At 44.8% G+C, this 21,192-nt stretch overlaps 1 protein-coding gene across 3 annotated transcripts in view; it reads right to left on the reverse strand.

The window, feature by feature from the left end:
• Nucleotides 1-21,192, reverse strand: part of tiam2a (TIAM Rac1 associated GEF 2a) — a 76,753-nt gene that overhangs the window by 37,170 nt on the left and 18,391 nt on the right. For 2 of the 3 annotated variants that reach the window (XM_076299335.1, XM_076299333.1), the window contains exons 2-4: nt 6,107-6,206; nt 4,507-5,628; nt 139-664 (exon numbers count right to left, since the gene is read on the reverse strand). In XM_076299335.1, coding sequence (XP_076155450.1) covers nt 139-664; nt 4,507-5,619 — 1,639 coding nt within the window. In that variant the 5' untranslated portion in view covers nt 5,620-5,628; nt 6,107-6,206. Of the gene's footprint in view, nt 1-138; nt 665-4,506; nt 5,629-6,106; nt 6,207-10,029; nt 10,518-21,192 lie in introns of those variants that run through there. The other variant, XM_076299334.1, reaches the window with a different exon arrangement.

Here is a 21,192-nt window from a genome sequence, read left to right on the forward strand (position 1 = left end):
TAACTGACACAAAGCCAGCAGTCTCCAGCAGTTGAAATGGAGGTGACAGATTTGAGTCTGACAGTAAAACTGTGCACTGTGCTTGCAGCTGCTCAGCGTAGGGCCTAACAGTGGGAGATCCAGGCCTCCATGGCTCACCTTTCAGGGTGACCCAGTAGTGCTTCCACTTGCGTCGGGACACCAGCTCCAGCTTCCGGTCCTTGTGGAGGGAGATGAGGGGCTTGAAGGAGAGCCACCCGGCCCGCCGGACCACCCCCTGCTCTTTCTCGAACAGCAGGTCCAGCTGCTCCAGGGAGCCCAGCGTCTCCTCGCTGCTGCTGTCCTCCGTGCCCTCCGTGGACGGCTCCTGCTGACGCTCCTCGCTGCCGCCGCCCAGTCCTCCTCCTCCTCTTCCTCTTCCTCCTCCACTCCGGCCTCCTCCGGCCTCTAACTCCCGCATGAAGTTCTCGTAGATGTTCTGCCGCAGCGCGTCTGTCCCCTGGTTCAGGGCGCCGGCCGATTCACTGCGAGACGGCAGGGCTTGAGAACGTGAGCGGGACCGAGGCTGGGACGGGCCCCTCGGGTACCAGAGGAGACTGGACACCTGAGAGGGGGAGCTGGTGTCGGCAGTGAGGCCATCCACACCACTGTCGAAGCACTCATTGGGGTCTTTGTACCTCGGCTCCTAGAGGGAAAAGGACAGGGAGGTGTTCACACATCTATTGCATCCATTGATTTGCTGAATTTATTTTACTATAATTAGCATTAATTGTGTAGTATTTAGATTTATCAAGATTTACCATTGATAAAAAGTACTGGAAAAAGATAACTTTTTGCATCGACCACAGACAATTAAAAGACTGAATTGTGACCTACATGAAAAAGAGGATTGAAGGCTTTCAAAGATTTTGGGTAAAATCCCTCATAATAAATGAGTTGCAATCTATTTGTCATTTTTTTCATGTATGTCCTTTAAACTTAATATATGAGCCTGCTGACATCCCCAGAGAGATCTTACCCAAATGCTGAGCAATTACATTCAGTTCAAGAGGGCACCCTCACTTCCAGTGCATTGTAATACACTTCTGGAGATTACACTCTTTTATGAGGAATGAAGGCCCACCTGCACTCCATTAAATTAGACCATTGATTCCCCATTGCTCAATATGGACGAGTGCACTTCAAAAACACACAGTGAGAGAACAAGTGTCCCTCGCACAGCAAGCTTTACCTCAGCCTACCCAGCCAACAGCTGCCTCTTATTAATGGGCAAGGTACAGCCATCCCCATCGGAGGGCACCTACTGACCCCATCACTAAGATCTGGGAGCCAGGTGCGAGGTAATGGAGGTTGGATAGAAGTCTCTTTTTCCAAAGGAGTGAAAAATCTTAAGTGATATATTGCTAACCCTGCGTTCACCCTCATGGCCTTACGTTCATTTCGACGGGGCTTTGGGACCAATGATAAGAAAAGACAAGTACCGGTGGAGCCGCCAACCATGCACCAACAGGTACGGGCTTTGTAAGGTCTAGCGTCATAGCCACCTTGAGTTACATCCAGGAGAGGGTAATGTAGCACAGAAAAAACCCCATTAAAACTTCAGCACAGGGGGAATACAAAACTCTGGAAATGCCAGGTCTTTAACTATTTCACACAAAGGACCTATTTTTTTGTTCTCTCAAATCTGGACTCCATCCTAATTAAAACCTGAAATACTTGTTTCCAAGAATGCTTATGTTTTATATCTGTAAAACCTTATTTCAGTTGATTTACAGCCATTTCCTATGGATCTAATCATAGTCAAAATAGACTATGCTATAGACAGGAGGATAATTTATACCAGGATAAATGCACGAGTGCAAGCTTCGTCTTTTGTGAAGGAATTGGAAAACGATACTGCTCCGAGTCTAATACAAGTTATGAAAGAGAAACACACAAAAACCAATGTCACCAGGTACCAGAGCATCAAGGAGAACAGGAATTTTGAGGTGATATGATTGAAACTGACATCTCGGCAGAACATACCTCTCCTCTTGGCCCCGAGAGACAAAACAATGCACACCAGTTTGTAAACTGTGAGCCTTAGGGGTCAATCTGAGGTCATGTGCTTCATGATAGCAAATAAATAAAAAACAAAACTCAAGTGGATAGAATAACTCAGTCACATGGAGTGTTAAACAGCCATTTTCATTTCAAACGAACTTGCCAAGACTGCTCATCTTCAGGGCTGTACACAAAAGTGTAACGCCTATCCTATGACAAATCCTTACATAAGACGTTTTTCAGATTAAATGCCAATTAAGATCTAGGATTTGGAAAGCAAGTTAGATAAGATTAATCAGGAGCACATGAAACAGCACAAAGGGGATGGGCAAAGAGCAAAGGTACATTTAAGCTAATCTTTTTAAAGCTCAGCCTACATTCCCATCTTCCACCCATCACAGAGGGATATCTACAGTGGCAGCCCTTCCCATCAATCATATCATATATCGATAAAGAATCCTCCCTGAGCGACTTTAGAATGGCTCTGTTTACACACAAACACGCCCCATCTAACTCCATGGCCAGATAGCTCTGCCAGCAGTTCTGCGCTCTACTCTGCAGCTATTCTCATCCTCCCTTCCTTGTTAAAGCGGTTTCGTTTTACAGCCACAGAGCAGTCCGGCTCCTCGCGACATACAACACACATATCCTGACACTACTCGCTAGAGAGTAGAGACAACATCAAAGCAGCACAGTTGTCATCATGCATTTTTTAACTTAAAAACTATATATTCAATGAATCAGAAAAGATTACTTTCCACGGAAATAACTAAACTGTTTTCTGATTCAAAAACACCTTGCATTTTCACACATTGAAAATCAAAGACAAAACAAAGCAATTATAGTAAGTAAGGTTATAACTTTCCTTGGTGCAGTCTGGCAAATCCAATAGGTTGGAGCTCCAGCACCCCGTTGTTGATTGTGAAGGTTGTGGGGAGGTCATGATTGGTGGGCAAAGGGACAAATCCTGCCCTCAATATAGACCTAAAAAAAGGACGTCCCTGAACTTACATTGCTCTGCCTCTCCATGATAATCTTAGGACTGCTCTAATCATCTCTCTGTGTCTTTCTCTAGGGAACAGCGTGTCACGATTTTCATTTGTCGGAGCCCCACGGCCGCTATCTCTCCGACAGCTGGCCTTGCGTGGCTGAAAATATTGTGCCCGACATGGGATGGCGTTCAGCTCCTGACAAAGCAACACTGGGCCACAATGGCACACCGCCCAGGTAAAGTGGGCCGCCAAGAACCTGTCAGGTGGTTGCTCTTTTCGGGTACCCTCCCTAACTAGCAGGGAAACGAGGATGGTGGAGATGCCAGTAAACCGGCAGTGTCCCCGTCGAGCGAAAGCTGTCCATGACTCTGTAAGTCCCACCGACAGGGCGTGGGTGGCCAGCTTTTAAAGGAGAATTCCGGTGTGATATTGAACTAAAGTGTGTTGAAACATGATACCGAGTGTGAACGTATGTCTCATAGCCCATCTTGGCTTGTGCCCTGCACTCCAAAATCTGGCGCTAGTTAGCCGATGCTACCAACAGCTTTTTCAATGGTGGTGCTTCGGCATCGGGCTAGCCATGCAAATAAATCACTGTTTTACACCATTTACGAGGCTCAATGTATCTCCACACTTCATTGGTAGACTTCCGAGGGCCCTGACATTTAAAACGAGACATTGAGAACTTAAAATAAGATGGTGACAAGATGATAAGGGATCAGATTCCAAAAATAATTCCGTGGAAATGCATGGATTCCAGTTGCTGCTACTGGAAGAAACTGGAATCCATGCATTTCCACTGAATTCTTTTTGGAATCTGATCTCTTATCATACCTGTTCAGTCTTACTCGTCGCTAGTCTTATCGTGACTAAATTCAAGATGGCTGCAAACGCTAAACTTCGTGAAGATACTGTCTGCATAAATCGTCTTGTAAGTAAATTACCAGTGCTTTTTCAAAGTTCTCAATGTCTCGTTCTCGAGTGCAGGGGACAAGCCGAGATGGGCTATGAGACATACGTTCACACTCGGTATCATGTTTCAACACTTTAGGTCAATATCACACCGGAATTCTCCTTTAATATGACCTCACCTTGGGACACACTAATATATGTATGCGCCTATCTGAGAGTGATGCACTACACTTGCATCACCCTATTATAAGCACAGGAAATGTGGAATTTTTACTATACACAAATAATGCATGACTGACTTCAGTTACCATGAGGGGAAAGCCTGGGTAAATATTTATTTTTAAAAACGTTTTGGACAGTGATATAAAATTTTCACAGCAAAACTATTCCCAGATGTGATGTTCACCAGGAAATGAGACAGACGCGAAACAAGCCAAAGACATCTTATTTTGTAGCCCTTTCTACACACCATATGAGATGGCTATCCATGACAGAGCTTCAAACTCTGTATTAGCAAACAAAAATGCACTGATATATACAATAAAGAAGGATCAAAGTGAAATACTAAGCCTTAAATTACCTGCATTTTCCGCTTTTTCCGGGTCAAACTTCCAGTCCAGTCACTGAGGCGTCTCATGCGGTTTCTGATGGATTCCTTCTTGACTGCATCCTCTGCGACAGGCCTGGGTTTGCGACAGGGCAGCGTGTAGGAGGCATACTGTTTCACCTCTGGACAGTCCTCCTCAGTGGGCACCTCCATGACCGACACGAAGGAGGCCCGATGCTTAGTGGGCATCTCATCTGGATACCGTAGAGGCAGGTCCTTGATGGTGTTGAAGGTGACTGCCATAGTGGGGTCACGGTAAAGTTCAGGAAGTAACTGTTCATCTAAGACTCTTGATTGGCTGTCCCCTGTGCTGCCTCCTACTCTACTAGGAGACAGACTGTCGGCTTCGTTCAGCTCGGCGCCAGTTCCCCACGGGGAGTCGTACCAAGAACCCTCGGAGCTCAGAGAGCTGCCCTTACTGGTTCTGGTGGTGGAACTGGTGGCCGTCGGTGCTCCATGGTGCAGTTCGTGTCGGCGTGTGACCCCAGGTAGGCTAGGTGTGGAGTCCACATTTGGAGAGAACTTCAGCAGCTGCACAGGCCCAGCACACTCGTCCAACAGTAAAGGGCTGTTGGTGGAGTTGTTGGTGAACTCCACACGTAGGCTGCCATCTTTTTTGATAACCACGCGTGGGCTGCTCTGCTCTTCCAGTGACTCTGGACAAGGTTTTCTCTCGGGAGTTTTGTGTCCATTCATCATGTATCCATTCAGCCTGCCATTTCCTGTGGCATCTTCATACTGTCCATAACCATTCTCTGATGATAACACCAAGTGGCCCTCTGATGCCATAGGATCATGGGAACCCTTCCACAGCCCTCCATTGCCTCCCTCATTTACTCCTTTCGCAATGTAATCATAATGGCGGGGGACGTAGGGAAGAGTGCCTTTTTGCTGAGAGAGGCAACCATGGCCAACAGCTTTGGACTTGTGTGCAGACGTGCCTGGGATGACCCTCCAACAGCCGTGAGGTGATACTGACTCCTCTTTGGTGGAGCGGAACTTCAGGAAGGGCTTCTGTCTCCCTGGAAGGACGATGCTTGAGCCGCGCGGTCCCTGGATGCTATACTGGCTCTCGGAATTCCCCATACCTTCTCTCTGGAAGAAAGAATGAAAAAATTAAAATGAAAAAGATTCTCTCTGATATAATTCATGGATGACGAGGATTTTTTGCTGTGATAACCCCCTCAGCAATCGATTTGTCCTCTGATAGCAGTGCCTTTGCTTTGATCTTCAATTGGTCACAGCGTTTTACAGCCTGACGGATTGATTCAGTGTGAACTGGGCTGCGTTTTCAATTTCAATCCCGCGAGAATCATTTGTCAGTCATGGTACTTCAAGACTAAATGGATAAATTAAATATGGTGTGTCCTCTTCTAAAGTGGTCACATCAGACACCAATGTCAGACTACTCGGGTTGTAAGATAAACCATTACATAAAACATTAACTCTTGATTTATGGCTACGCTTAAGCAGATTTTGACCTTTAAAAACATTTAAGTACATTAAAATTCGCTCTACAATTTTTTTGTTTTGTTTTGTTTGCACATTCCACAATCAAATACTGTAGACTCACCTGCTCTGTTTTGTTTCTGCTCAGTGATCTGTAACCATCCTGTTTACATGGTTCTCTTGTCTGATCCTCACAAGCCGCCTTCAATTTTGAACAGGTTCATCTATGGAAATAAAAACACAACAATGAACTAAGTATGGAAAGTAGATTAATTTAAAGATAACAGATGCTTTACGCCAAACATTGTAATGCATTAAAACACAGCACAAACATATTTTATATTTCAATACACATTTAATGTGACCCAAGCAAATAAATTCTTTATCCTATTGGAATACATCTATTGTACTTCATTAATTAGTGTGATCAGTAATTGTAAGCAAGTGATGGTGAGTGTTTAAATTATAAGGATCTGTTCTGTGAGAGGATGTGCTCTTCAGTCACACACAGAGACCAGAGAACCTGACGCAGAGAACCTGTAGAATGAAATGCGGTCGGGACTCAGGACTACAGGAGATTGGTAGTTCCATAGCTCTAAACTGAAAGACTTATTTCACTCTCAAATCTAAGCATTACTTGCATTTTTCCGTCCCCACAGAGCTCTTACTCAGTCGGTTGAAAAACTTTTTTTTTAGCTGTCTTCAGTTTGCCTGCTGTTTATTTTTGAACGTTGGAATTCCTGGATTTTTTTTTTTTTCAAAACGTTCACTCTGCACTGCCAAGTTAGTCCAGCAGCTGATGCCAAATGAAGAAGTGGCCAGAGAGTTTTCCTGTGCTAGACCGGCCCACCCCTTGTGAAAAATCCTGACCCTCATACAACTCAATACTCTATACAGAGCTTACTTCACCATACCTGAACCCTCACCACCCACCTCCCATCTCAATTAGACACTGGGGCTTTTTTGAAGGGTAAGATTTAAAAAATAAAAACATGTAAGAATCAAGAGTTAGGGCAAGATTTATCCACACTGCTCATGTCCTGTGTGTCCTGTTGAGATTTATATTCAAGGAATTACTTAAATAATCTATACACTCAAATATATTAGGTAAGTGCCACTTGATTCTTCCCAAAGTATTTGTGGGAGCAGCATTTACCACAGCTACCAAGGTCCTTGTTTATTCAACACAAGGTACAAGGAAGAACTCTCATGTTTAGCATGATAACCTTGAGGATCTAAATAATTTAATAACTGTACATGTATGGCAAACAAAAAAAGAGATAAAAGCCTAAAAAATAAGGTACTCTGCTTCATGCAAACCTCTAAGACACTGCATAGTAGTCTCAAGTATGTAAGCAGCTTTCTGGACAAGCTATGACTCTCAGGCTCACAGCTTAAGACCTTGCAAAGACCACGTGGCTTTAAGAAAGCCAGTCGGAGTGCAAAGACAGAGAGAAAGCAAATGGGAGAAGGAACAACAAAGTGAAAGCCGTCGGCTTTTGCCATGCTTGACCACAGCTGATCACTCCACCAGGCCTGATCACTCCACCAGGCCAGTGGCAACCTTCCATGCCCTCCACTGTGGGAAAACAAGGGCTTAGCACCCTGGGAAATGCATTTTTGAAAACATCTGCCACCCTTTGCCCGCTTCCTTTCCATGTCTTCCCCTAGCTGACCTCCTGTCTGCCTGATTAGCATCAAGACTGAGTGGTGCCACAGGTCGAAAGTGGCTCGAAAGAGGGGGAAAGCTTGGCCCATCCACACACACATGGAGGCAACAAGACGGGAAGAAAAGAGGGTTTGTTGGACAGACAAATGAGCCTGTGGCACTGCTTCAGTCAGCATATAGAAGGTCAGCACAATGCCTGCTCTCATATACAATGCTAGCAAAGAAATAGCCGCTGCCCCTTACACAGTGACGCTATTCACAGAGGGGAGGCTGCAACTGTGAAAAGGACTCAGAGGCACAAACACACAAGCACTCTCCCCGCGAACCAGACGACAACCGTCTGCCGGAAGGCTGAGCCCTCCTTTAGGAGTACCTCACTGAGGGCAACCTTGTCCATCACGGGCCTGTGGATTACAATGAAATGACGTTCAACACACTCCGCAGGGTTTGCACTTCAGCAGTGAACTTTGGTCTGGCTTTCTATGGGAGCCATCTGCTCGCAAGTAGAGGAACCACCCCTGTTAACCCCACAACTTTGTCAGTAACCATGCACACTACTGCTGCTAACTCCCTTGTCACCTTTTTGTTTAAGTGCCCCTTGATTAGGGATTAGTGATCCCTATCACAGTAAACACAGTTTGCATGCACTTGCATAGATAAGAATTAAAAGTGTGTGTGTGTGCCAGTATGAGTGTGTCTGTGAACATGAAATGTGTATATCAGTGTGTTTACATGTGCATGTATGTGAATGCCATTTTGTCCTTGGGACTGCAGACACACTGGCCCCTCCACCCACTCTGGCTTCTTTAACCTTATCAGAGGCCCAGTGAGCCCTGGGAAAGAGAGTGTGTGTGTGTGTGTGTGTGTGTGTGTGTGTGTGTGTGTGTGTGTGTGTGTGTGTGTGTGTGTGTGTGTGTGTGTGTGTGTGTGTGTGTGTGTGTGTGTGTGTGTGTGTGTGTGTGTGTGTGTGTGTGTGTGTGTGTGTGTGTGTGTGTGAGAGTGGAAAAGATATGGTAAAAGAGACAGAGACAAAAGCAGCATGTGCAGGCCAACTTGCATGCCCTTGACCGTAAATGTGAACGAACGATGCGTCTACAAATCATTGACGCAACTTGCCATGGCAAGGTGGATTTAAACCCCCTTGGGTTGAGCTGGAGGACCACCAGATATGCAGTGCTGTGCAAACGCTCCCAGCAATGCTGACCAAGCCAGAGACCAACACTTCATGGCCACGCAGCACAATATACACAAGCTCAGGGAATGAATGCTGCTCAAATACAACTCACTAATATTTTAACTAATACTTGAAATGTTGAAATCAAATCAGCCTCGGACTCTCAATAATAAAAAAACGATTCCTTTTCAGCAATACTTGAAATGTTAACAGAATTATATCAAATCAGCACCGTAAACTTTCAAAATATACAACAAAAAAATGAATGTGCGATGGATGAGAAACTTGGAAAGCTCTCTAACACTTGTGACGTACTTTGTTATTCTTAGCAGCCTCGTGGCTGCCTTAGTCCAACTTCTCAGAGTTAAATCAGCGAGTGGAACTGACCCTCATCACCTCCCTCTGGTACACAACATGTGTGCAATTTCTTCAGAAGGGACACACAGCCATGAGGACAGGAAGCTATTCTCAGTGTTTGGGAAATGCCAAGTGAAAGGAAGACACATGAATGCATTCAAGGGAGGACAGGAAGTTGTTGTAAAGAAAGAGGGACGATGGAGAAAGCCGCTGGCCATTCATTTGAAGTGGTGCGAAAAAAAAGGACATGACTCATCTGGTGATTCACAGATGCACAGTCTTGGACCAAATAGCAACAGGACAACAGGAGTAACAGTAACTCCGTTTGGACCATGGGAATAATACAAACTAAACTTCAAACAATGACAATTACCTTTACATTTCAAACTATTTTAGCCGAAAAAATATGAAATCTTTAGCCGTTCTGGACACAGTAATAGTTCAAAGGATTTTGGGCACACTGTCAAGTTTCCATTATGGCAAACTGTAAGTCAGGCTGTAAATAGCACACTGACAACACTGTCAATAAACAAACGGGCTAGTGAAAGCTTCTAGAGCGCTATGGGTCAGCTTCTGAAAGAACACATGCAACACACAGTGTGTGTGGCAGAAAGCTGCCTCTGGCAAATATTCAGCCAAGTAATGATTCCAGACAAAGCAAACACGGAAACTTTGTAAATAAAGTCAGATCACAGACAGGTGTAGTCTAGCCACAGTCCACACCTGCTGCTCCATATAAAAACACCTTTGTGCTGTTCTCTTTTTTTCCATACACTACTAAATCCCTCTAATAGAGGCAACAAAGAAGAAGATGAGAAAGGAAAGACAACAAAAACACACGCCTTACCTCTATCCTGAGCTTTAATCTATCATCCCTTTGAAGAGCCACAGAGAATCCAGCACTCTCTGATCTCAGAGTGGCTTCTCTTGAGTTGGGCTTGTTCTCTTAAAGTAACAGGCACAAACAGTGTACACACACTCACAAGCACGCACACCCTGACTCATGCAAGACCAGGCACACGTGGAAACTCCCGCCCCGACGCTGCTGGGGCTAAGCAACTCCTAATCCTCACAGCCTGGATGCCGGGGCAACTGTGCGTGCTTGAGAGAAGAGGAGAGGAAAAAACTACCGGTCCCTCCTTCCGAGTCACTTTTTTCTTTCACGTTCCGGGTTGTTTGTTTAGGAGCTGCGCCTCCCGTCAGCTCTGCGCTCTGATTTTTTTTCTTCCCCCCCTGTCGCCCGCTTTCCGCTTGCCGGCGACTGCGAGCAGGACGTGGGAGTAACCCCCGTGCGGTTTTCCACGGGCCGTCTGGAGATGATGGGGCCAGACAGGCTGACGAGTGACTGGCCGAGAGGCAGTGAGGAGTGTGCTATAATCGGGGCTCCGTCTGACCCGACATACCTCCGTCACCCTACTTACACTACACTCTGGAGTAAGACCGCCCCTCAGAGAGAAACGATAGAGCCAGAGAATGACAGGGAGGAGGAGGGATGGGAGAGGGGGAGGAAACAGGGCCGGATCAGAGGAAGAAAGGCAGCCGAGTCAAGGGGGGAGGCTACGGGAACTTGAGTGACTTTTGAAATTTGATAAATGGGGTGAGGGGGGAGAAACGGTCAAATGTCAAGTCCACACAAATTCTAAGGAATTAACATCAGAAAAATTGCAGAACAAATGTTGTGCTTTCCCGGTGAGTTCTCTCAGTCACAAACATCTTTGTAAAAACATATGTGTTCTTCCAAGACTTGCATACTTGAGGTTGCACAGAAACTTCATTCAAACTAGCCCATTCAGAAAACCACAAAAACACCCAGCCAGTAACTGGACTACAGCATGCCAGGAGGCTCTGGCTTCTTCTTTGCCTTTTCTTTTTCAGTTTCAGACTTCTTTTTCAAAAATTTCACTCTTGCCAAAATATGAATGTCTACACTTTAGGACAAAACACTGAGAGAATGAAAGTAACTATTGAGAAAACATGATATATGGTCAGTGACACAAAAGCCGTCAGTGGATAATGATCGTTAATGAAACCAAAGAGCTTGCCCGTGGTTCCAACACAATTAACCGCTTGAAAACGTACAGATGATTAATACACAATGAGGTCCAACAGAGGGAGCATCTTTGTTTCAATTAAACATTGACTGATTTAAAGGCTCACGCCTTTGACAGCGACTTCACTAAGCTACTTGAATTTTGTTACCAACTGCCCCGTTCAGAAGAGGATATATAAAGAACTGCAGCCGAATAATTTAACACATTGCGTAATACATGTGCTGTATTTATAGATTTGTCCATTTACTTTAACCACATTCTCAATAATTGATGTACCACTCACTCTGTGTGTTTTAAGAATAGCCTCTTTGTACAATGACTGGCGATCAGATCCAAATGGTCTCTATACTCAGCTTGGTATGTGGTGGAAGTGGTGAAAATGGAGATCTGGCTTTGTGAAGATTTGAACATCACAGGAAAAATGTGGAGACAGACATACTCGATTAGTATTCTTCTTGGAAAGCACAATAGCTGATCCTCAACAGATTATAAAAACCACAGTTACCAGACTTTATTGCTACTGCAGAAAAAAAGTTTGACTACACAATACCCAAAGAATCCATGTAATAGTAAAGTTGTAGACTGATCTGTATACTAGTCGACTTTGTTTAAAAAGGTTAACAAAAAATGTTATTTCATGCCTACTTTTCTTTATGCTCCCCGGTGGAACACTATGTGACTGCCCTATCTTCCCCTTTCATTTTTAAACAATGATAACCTTCACTCATTCGTGTTGGGGGGAAAAAACTGGGCTTACAACCCAAACATCTAAGTATTAAGGAATAGCAGTAACGTTAGGTCGGGGCAATGTTTAAGCCTGTTCAGAAATGGCAGGCAGGGAGAAATAACAAGGTTCTTACTTTTAAGTTCCAAGCAACCCAGATTCATGTGAGCAGTCTAACTGGCAAATGTTGACTCATTAGCTGTCATAATTCTGCATATTAATGCTCTCCCAACAAGAATACAGCCGGTGAAAGCAACTCTCCAGAGATGTAATCAGCTAACGATTAAAACATAAGCAGACAAAAATGGGTGGGAGGGTTCAGGAAAAGAGAGAATAAGGGAGGCAAGCAGAAGGAGAGCTGGAATGTAGACACATCAGAATCCTGAGACCCAGAGGTCATAGATCATGACTCGCTGCCCCTAATCCCCACCCTCTTTTCTTCTCTCTCTCTCAAAGCAATGTGGAACTTAGTGCCAAGAGAAAAGTACAATTCATTTTTTATTTTTTGTTCTTCTTATCTTGTTGATGTCATTGCTCCTCAAAAATAACTTGATAACTAGTCTGGCACCATGTCCTGGCACACAGACCATTGACCTGTAACAATAGCCTGCATCATACAATAGACTTCAGTGGGACATTGTTGAAAATACTTGACTGAAGTGTTAAACCTTTGAACCAGACTAATTATTTACTTCAATTTCACCACAGCATTTTCATCACTGAACACCTTTCTAGTTCTCCAGAGCAATTATTCATGATTTCCTTTGTTCCTTTTTTTAATTGTGTAGTACAGATGACTAAATTTAAGCACATGGTCTTTGTGTTCACCTGTAACAGTTCAACAAATGTGTGCTCATTATACTGCGTAACAATACAAACATGAAACAGACATTTTAAGTGACACAAGCTCACTATGAGTTAGAAACATTTCTTCCTGGTGGTTATAACCTGTCAGATTCTGCTTTATCCGCAATTCACCAGGCACGAATCACACAGAAATGTAAGGTTGACACAGGAATCAACAACTTCAGACGGGTAGCTTGATGAAAGCCCTGCAGTGCTCTTCGGTGTCAGTGGTACTCCTGGGAGCAACCCAAAAAGAGCCGCTAGCTTGACTGACATAGATGTTAAAATGGAAAGAAAAAAGACAGCATTGAGGCAGAGATGTGTGTAAACTGCTGTGAGTGTCAGGTTCAATGGAAGGCGAGTGTTCTGATCCTTTGGGGGAATGTCAATCTGCATTTCACTGGGACTTTGGTGCTGCGCTGGGTGGTGTGTAGAGGTATCACGTGTGAGGGTGACACTGAGAGCAAAACCACCGGCACTGCAATGAACGACAGCAGAGTGAAAAACACACCTACAGTGAGCCACACAAGGCAAGTCTTCTCATCCAGTCAGTGTGCAAAAGCTTAAATATTAACCACACACGCTACCTGGCAAAGATCTAACACAAACGTGGCCCCAAGGGGGTAGCTTCCACAACTGTCTGCTAGACTGAGCTCCTTGATGTCAACAACTGTACTCCTCCCCATATCATTCATGTCACTGTGCTCCCTAAGCCATTTTGTTTACATAACACGGCAAAGAATTTTTATACTGTGGTCACATAGGCTACTTCTCGACTTCTTCAAGTTCCTTACAGCTCGCCATGTGTGCATCTGGCAGACCGAGGCTCTCCACTCTATTGTGATGACTTGCCGCAACACACACACACACACACACACACACACACACACACACACACACACACACACACACACACACACACACACACACACACACACACACACACACACACACACACACACACACACACACACACAATAATGTCACACGCGACACATATGGAGTGAGGCCTAAACTGTGTTATCTACTCTTAAATCGAATCAGGTTGACTCAGGCTGTCCCATCCCTGATGCATGGTGATCCGTCACATCCACAGACGGAGCGCTAGGTGATTAATAAAATCATGGTGCATTGCTCACGTGCTACTTTGTGGTGGCTGCAGTTGCCACGGACACGGAGATGACAAATTAGAGTTCCCGGCTCCTCATCCATCAGACGGACTGACCACATGCAAACAAAGTGTCATCCAGTCCGTGCAGAGAGGTCTACCTGATTACATGGTGACTGAGTATGTCAATAATTAACCTCATGTTTACATGCAAAAAATATACTGCTACACACAAATCACAGCAGTGCCACACTCAAATGATCTCTAATGCAGACAGATCTGTGTAGCCCAGTGTGTGTTTTGCACGTGTGACCCTAAACCACCCACAGCCCACTAATCACCCACATAGACCTCCATTGTCTTAACTCTTTTTCGAGGCTGTGACGTCAGAAAGTCTTTAAATCGAACTACCTTGTAGTGAAACGCAGATTCGTTTCTGCTCTGCAGAGTGCTGAGTATGAAACTCAGCCCTTTGACACCACACACAGACACCCGCATTAATCAAAGGTTAACTGCTCTCGCGCCCTTACACCACTAATGACCATATGCTGGAGATAAAAGTCCAAACTGTTCCACTTTGAGTCTCATCCATAAACTGAGTACCTGTGCACAATCCAAAGGGCACAGAAAACGGCACAGCCAATAATCTGACCAGCCATTAATACACTATTTTGAATATGCTTGTGTTAGAACTCCATCTGGACGTCAGTTAAAAGCCATCCTGTACCACCATCTTCTATAGAGGACCCACTGACAGCAGATAGTGAATAAATGAGGATATGAATAAAGATATTGGAATAAAAACTGGAGCAGAGGCCATCATGGAGATCAAAGGCTCCTTTGCAGCTGACTCAGCACACGTTCCTGCTTGCTCCTGCCTGCATACTGTATGTGTCTCTGAGGACACCAATAGTGCAGAAGGTGACAAAAGCCTCATCGTTATAGTCAGAATTTTATTTTATGTATTCCAATTCCCCTTCTGATTGCCTAAATTTACATATTATTTTTTGTGGTGAATATATTCTTAAATAGCCTTTCTGTACACAGTGATTTTCAGCTCCAATAAAATTAAACATTTGCTTGGTTTGGAACGTCCTTGGAACTTCTGTGTATTTACTTACTGATGTTTTATGCTAACACTTTCGGCTGTTAGATGGTTCAGCTCTGTTCCATCTTTTTATTGGACTTTTCCATACTTGTGTGGCCAGTACAAGGACTCAGATCAGTTGGTTTGTTAACAGAGAGCACAGGGTATCCAGTCTCATTACGCTGAAGGTTTGTTGGAGCCGTTTTGGGTAAACAGTCTGATTGCAACCGTCTCCAAATAAACCATCAATTAAGTCTCATCTTTGGCTCTAGAGTTTAGGACTGTTTACACAGCAGCAGACGACGTGAGGCACCTGGCGAGTACAGACACATTACACTCCGGCTGGGAGGCAGCGAAACAGGGAGAACGAACCAAAGGGAATAAATAAAGAGCTGCTACTGGTGAACTACAAGCAAAATGACCATAGCTTAGAGACAGCGTTGCAGCAAGGCAAGGTCACTTCCTTTTCTCTTTTATTTTCAGATTCAAAAAATACTATTTTAGTCCTCCTTCAGACGCAGAAGTCTCGAGGATATGTTAAGTCCTTGTGCTTATAGTGCAGTGCTGGCTAACTCAAAGTATAATTGCCTTTACTTCACAAATGGGCCCGCTGAACCATGCCCATGGCAGGTCTATTAATTTATGGACTTTAAATCTTATCACACCTCCTCGGCTCTGGAGTCCGGCTCGGGATCCTAGCTGAGGAGGCATACGTGCATGTAGGAGAAGATGGGGGGAACTGGGGACTGAGAGATTTTCCTCGATCAGCAACGTGACTATATTTATGATGAAGTGAGTCTGGCAAGAGGCCAGATGCAGTGTATCAAAGCAGCAGAAATCTGCTGACCAGCTACCTCTCAATGAGGTGAGCCTTTAAAACATTGTGACTCCACTCCAAGCTCCATAGCCACCATGGCAGATAGTTGTGAAATATATAAATGAACTCATCCAGCTCCTATTGGTTCAGGTGTAATGCTCGCAAAAGCGACAATGACGCACACGCTCATTATGGATGTCAAGGAGATTTTATTGCTCGAATCTACAGCATTTTACTGCCTAACCAAGGCTCTTAAGAGCTTCAGTCCCTGGAGATAGGGGCATGCCTGCTAGCCTTATTCAGGTATAAGCAGCAGCTGGTTTCAGTGCGACCAGGCAACCCAGATTCCTCTCGGAAGTGTGTCAACAGTGGGGGCCACCATGCAGGGAAGTGTGTCGCGGAGAGAGGGGCTGTCTTCAAGCCCCATGAGAGGAGGGCAAGATTGAGATGTAAGCTTCAGAAGTGTTGCTTGGTACCACCCAGTGACAATGATTAAAGGAGTTGTTTTCCAATGTTTTACTTATATCAGAAGGAACTGTTTAGAGGCTAATGGTTTATTTCTATTTCTCCAGGGTATGAGGGACGGTAAACAATGTGCCGGTCTGTATCAGTGTATTTAGGTCTAAATAAATGCGAATTAACAGATCTGGCCAACGTCAGTCTGCAAGTCAAACAGAAGAAGCTTACACTTTGCTTCAAAACAGTCATATATTGTGCCAATCCACAGGCAAAACTACAACATGGGAAACCAGAACACGGTAGAGGAGGAGATCAGTTTACTGTTAAATTACCACATGGGAGATGAGTTACTCCAGTCTGGTAAATCAGCACAAGAACTAAAACAGCTGTGGGAGAATGCTGCTCTGCGCTAAGTGCACAGAACTGATGCAAGACTTGGAAAAGAACTAGCCAACTTAGCTGCAGCTCTATCCAAAAGATGGAGAGGCTAGTCAATCTTTTCTTTCCCTAAAACATGGCCATCAGCTATGCCATTGTGCCTTTATGCAACATTTCATCAAGGCTACAAGCTTTCTGATACAATATCATCATGATGCAATTCACAAAATAAAACAGATTGTATTATCAAATGCTGAATATTTTGCTAAATACTTTATCTATCTATTAAACTGTATCCTGATACAGTGATATCCAGTTGAAGACATCTCTCAAACAAATGGAAGACAACAGCTGAAAACTGTCTCCTGGGCATGACCCTAGTACATCTAGAAAAGTGAGAGCAGGTCTAACAGATGCCTCTGTTCAAAGAGGTCAAGAGAGGTTAAGCTGTTCTGTTAGTGAAAGGACAAGGGGCCGTTCCTCTTGCACCTCCAGTATTAAATCGAAGACAACTTGAAAGATATTGCCTCTGGATACTGCACCCTGGAGGCAATTGCTCAACTGCCACAAACCAGTTCCGTTTGCCCCTCCTGTGGCTAAAGCTAGCTAACAACACACTGCCCGCAAAAAAGAGTGATTGGGTGGTGAGGGAAAAACACTTCCACAGATCAGTGCTCGGGCCCATACGCCCGCAGCTAGTACACCACCATCTCCCACCAGACTCTTTGTCTCCAGGCTGAAGAAATCGAGGGTTTGCCACCAAGTCAGCACTTCACCACCAAGTCAGAGTCGTCTCACGATAATGACAGGAAAGAACAGAAAGGGAAGGGTTCAATAGTGCGGCAAAAAAAACACAACTGTGAGAATAAACACACAGTAAGTAACACACAACGAAGTGAGCCATTTCGAGAGCTAGAGGCGATGGAGTGGGGTCTAGTGAGGACCAACCACAGCTGTGTGTGCAGTAATAGCACTGCGCCGCTAAGCTAAATAATGTGCCTAGGGTCTCCGCATGAGTCCTCATCTGATGGAGGGCAGAGGCGGGTTTAGAGGGACGGCTCTGAGTATGTGTGTGTGTGTGTGTGTGTGTGTGTGTGTGTTATGTGTGCTGCATTGTAATGATAGGTAATTGAACACAGCCCGGGTACAAGCTGTTCCATATACCATGTCTGAGAGAGGCCAGAGTTTGCTGCTGGTGGGCAAAGGGAGCCTGGCGTAGAGTGGGGGCAGCTTGTTAAAAGCGCCGTCATTATCCAGGCCTGGCATCCCACTTCCTCGCACATGGGCAGAGGGCTCGGCGGCATCGCCCGAGACATTCCTGAGAGAGGCTGCTCAATGATTCACGAGATGCCTCCAGCCTGGGGCTGTGTGTGTGTATGTTCTACTTTATGCCATGGAAGCTCATTACAGCGAAGTGTACAGCTTACGGTCATCCCACCACCCAACACTAATAGAGAAGGATGAGCTGATAGGGTGGTCATATAGGGTCATTCACCAATCAGACTGACACATACTGCAGTGGCGAGGAACATGAAGCTTGCTGATTTGCAGAGGTAAAATCTTAACACTACATAAGGCACCATGCAGGCAGTGGCAAACCAGTCCATGGCTTTTCTGTATGCCATTATTACAAGCTGTGGAATGCCGTTGTGGAGCTACTCACTATAAAATATCATTATTATTTGAAGAAGCCACACGATTCCATTGTGGCGTGCTGCTCCACGAGCATACAGACCACAAGGCTTGATGCCTTTCACCCGCCACAGTAGTTGTTACTGGAAAGAGACATCCCTAATGCCGAAAATTACCCCTTCAACATCAGGATTGGAGTTGTGGTAGCTGAGATTAAACAGGCTCCAGAAATGTGGGATGTGGATAAGAATAATAATCATTAAAATGTTTCTTGCATAATAAGATTTTACCCTTAGGGTAGAATTAACCAAACGAGTTATCTTTTACAAGGCAGAATTAACAAACGACGTGTCTCCCAGATAACAGAACATTGTAGTGGGGAAGAGAATGACATAAAATCATTCAATGTAAGTGAACACATTTTACACAACTTCTCCACACCCTAAGACATGACCTAAGACAGGACACAGTGACCACTCCTAGACAAATGGACTGTATTAGTCACAGAAATGGGTGTGAGCCTTTCCACTCTGTTTTTAATGATTTGCAACTTCTTCTTTTACATTACATGTCCCACTGTAAGAATGAATATGATGAAGACTTTAATGTCCTTTCAGAGGTCCACCACAGTCTAATGTCTGTTACCAGTGCCAATGAACATGTCTGAAACTGACGGTGAGCTGTTGGGACATCTGCTGGACACTGGCACTCCATGAAATTTTAATATGAATGCTTCTACTATCATCCAGAGTGCTAGTAGATAGCCTGAACAGTCGTATTGTTAAGAGCCTGGAATGTAGGCTGCTCGAGCATCCCAGCATGACATGCAATGACTGACCTCTCGTACAGCCCGCAGGGAGTGCTGCTTGAGGGTTGTGTGTGTCGTAACAAATCCACAAATCCACACACACACACAGACGACACACACACACACACACACACACACAGATGACACACACACACACACACACACACACACACACACACACACACACACACACACACACACACATAGTGGTCAGTAGTTGTTTCACAGCACACAGGATATGTGACTCAAATCCTCCTCCCCAGAGAGGCCCAGATTTAAGTGAAGCCTCCCTCCCCTCTCCTTCTCCTCCTCGGTGGCCCATCTGGGCTAGCCAACAAAGAGCTTGTTGAGCGTGGAGAGAGAGAGAGGGGCATGGCGGGAGAGAACTGACCCGGAGCTACTAATCCTTGGGGGTAACGCGAACGCATAGCGGCAGACCCCCACCAGAAGGGAGTGATTACCTCACAACTGCACGGACACTTGCAACTGAAATGATGGGGGGAAGGGGGACCGGCGGTGCATTCAGGACTTTAAGGCAAAGCCACAAGCCAGGGGGGAAAACAAAAATGCAAGCTCAAATCAATAAATATTAAAGGAAACACAAAAAGTCCAGGGTGCTCAGTGAAATAAAGGCTTTTTAAGTAATTTTGAAGAAGAGTGCCTTGGATTTCCTTTTTTCTACACCAATAAATATTAAAACGCCAGCTTCTCTTCTGACTCGAGTACCTTTAACACCAGAGTACCTTTAACACCATTATTTAACACTGAGCTGGGGGCAGATTAGGAGGAAGCTTCTCAAATGACGGATGAATGTCAACGTCTAAGAATAGAAGTTCGCACAGGGCATGTGGCCTCGCAAGTTCACTGCCCATGCCTGGACTGTCACAGAAGGACCAAGAGAGTGTAATGTGACAATTAGTCCATCACTTTAGTGCCAGGACAAATATCAGCTAAACTCTGGCAGATTGTTTCAGCTCATTATGTTTGAACAGGTTGTCATGTAACAAGTCTGATCGTGGTGTGAAAAACATACAAACAGTGACTGAGCCAGAGCCCAGAGTTTACGGTGAATTATTCAGCCTAGGGAGTTGAGCAGAGAACCCACCAGGTCTCATGCAGCCTCCACTGTAGCTGGGTCGGGGGGAAGTGACTGTCTGCCAACCACAATATTTGGCCAGTTGAATTTGTTTAAAGGTATGCTCCAGGACAGCACCCTACCCTTCCTGTCTCAATAGATTTTTGACACAATCCATGCTAGCTACACAAACACTCCCTGTGTACAAACTGTTGAACATGAGCCTTACTGCCAGAACGAAAAGCTTTCGGGTCAAACAGTAGCTCTCTCTGCAGGCCTAATCAAGGAGAAAAGCCAGGACACCTTCCCGCAATTGTTGTAAACCTACACCAGAGGGAGGGAAACGCACAGTATCCACAGTCGGCACTCTTATTAGAAAATAAACACAGATGACGGCTGCGATGTGCGGTATGCGTGGCCTGCCCTAAAGGCCCGTGGTGGCTGCAGTGCCAACAGTCCAAGGTAAATTACGCTTATGTAATGGAGTGGATCCAGAGCCTGTGTTTCCACGGTACAAAGAGGGGAACACATCAAATGATCTTGGATGTGAAAGAAAGAGTTGTGGCCTTTGGAGTTTGAGCCAGAACAGTTGCTGACTTAAGATCAAGACCTCCTATAATGCATCTAATGCTATGTGTAAGATAAAGTTACAGATTGCCTTGCGGGCTGTTCGACCATGCTTTATTTTGTTTAGTTGAAATGAAATACAATGATTATGTTGAAAAGATTAATCAGGGCAGGTCTGTATGTTTTAAAGGTTTACTGTATTTAAAGACCTGGATGAGGTCTTACAATGATCCTCTCTGTACAGTGCCATTGTGTTTAAACAGTCAAGCAGACAGCATCCAGGGGTGTAGTGGTAAAATAAGAGGTGGGTAAACTGTGAATTCTGAGATCACGGTAAGGTGGACTTCGCCATGCGGTATCAGATTTTTTACAAAGGCATTCAGAACATGTTTGATGATGGAGATTATTGTCCAATGTTTAAAACAATACCAGTAGTATTAAAAGGTTCATAGAGTGTT

The sequence above is a fragment of the Alosa pseudoharengus genome, unplaced genomic scaffold (genome assembly GCF_046254945.1).
Source record: "Alosa pseudoharengus isolate Yale_2024_CS ecotype anadromous, Long Island Sound unplaced genomic scaffold, YU_APseudo_1.1 YU_APseudo_1.1_scf_22, whole genome shotgun sequence".
NCBI classification, from domain to species: Eukaryota; Metazoa; Chordata; class Actinopteri; order Clupeiformes; family Clupeidae; genus Alosa; species Alosa pseudoharengus.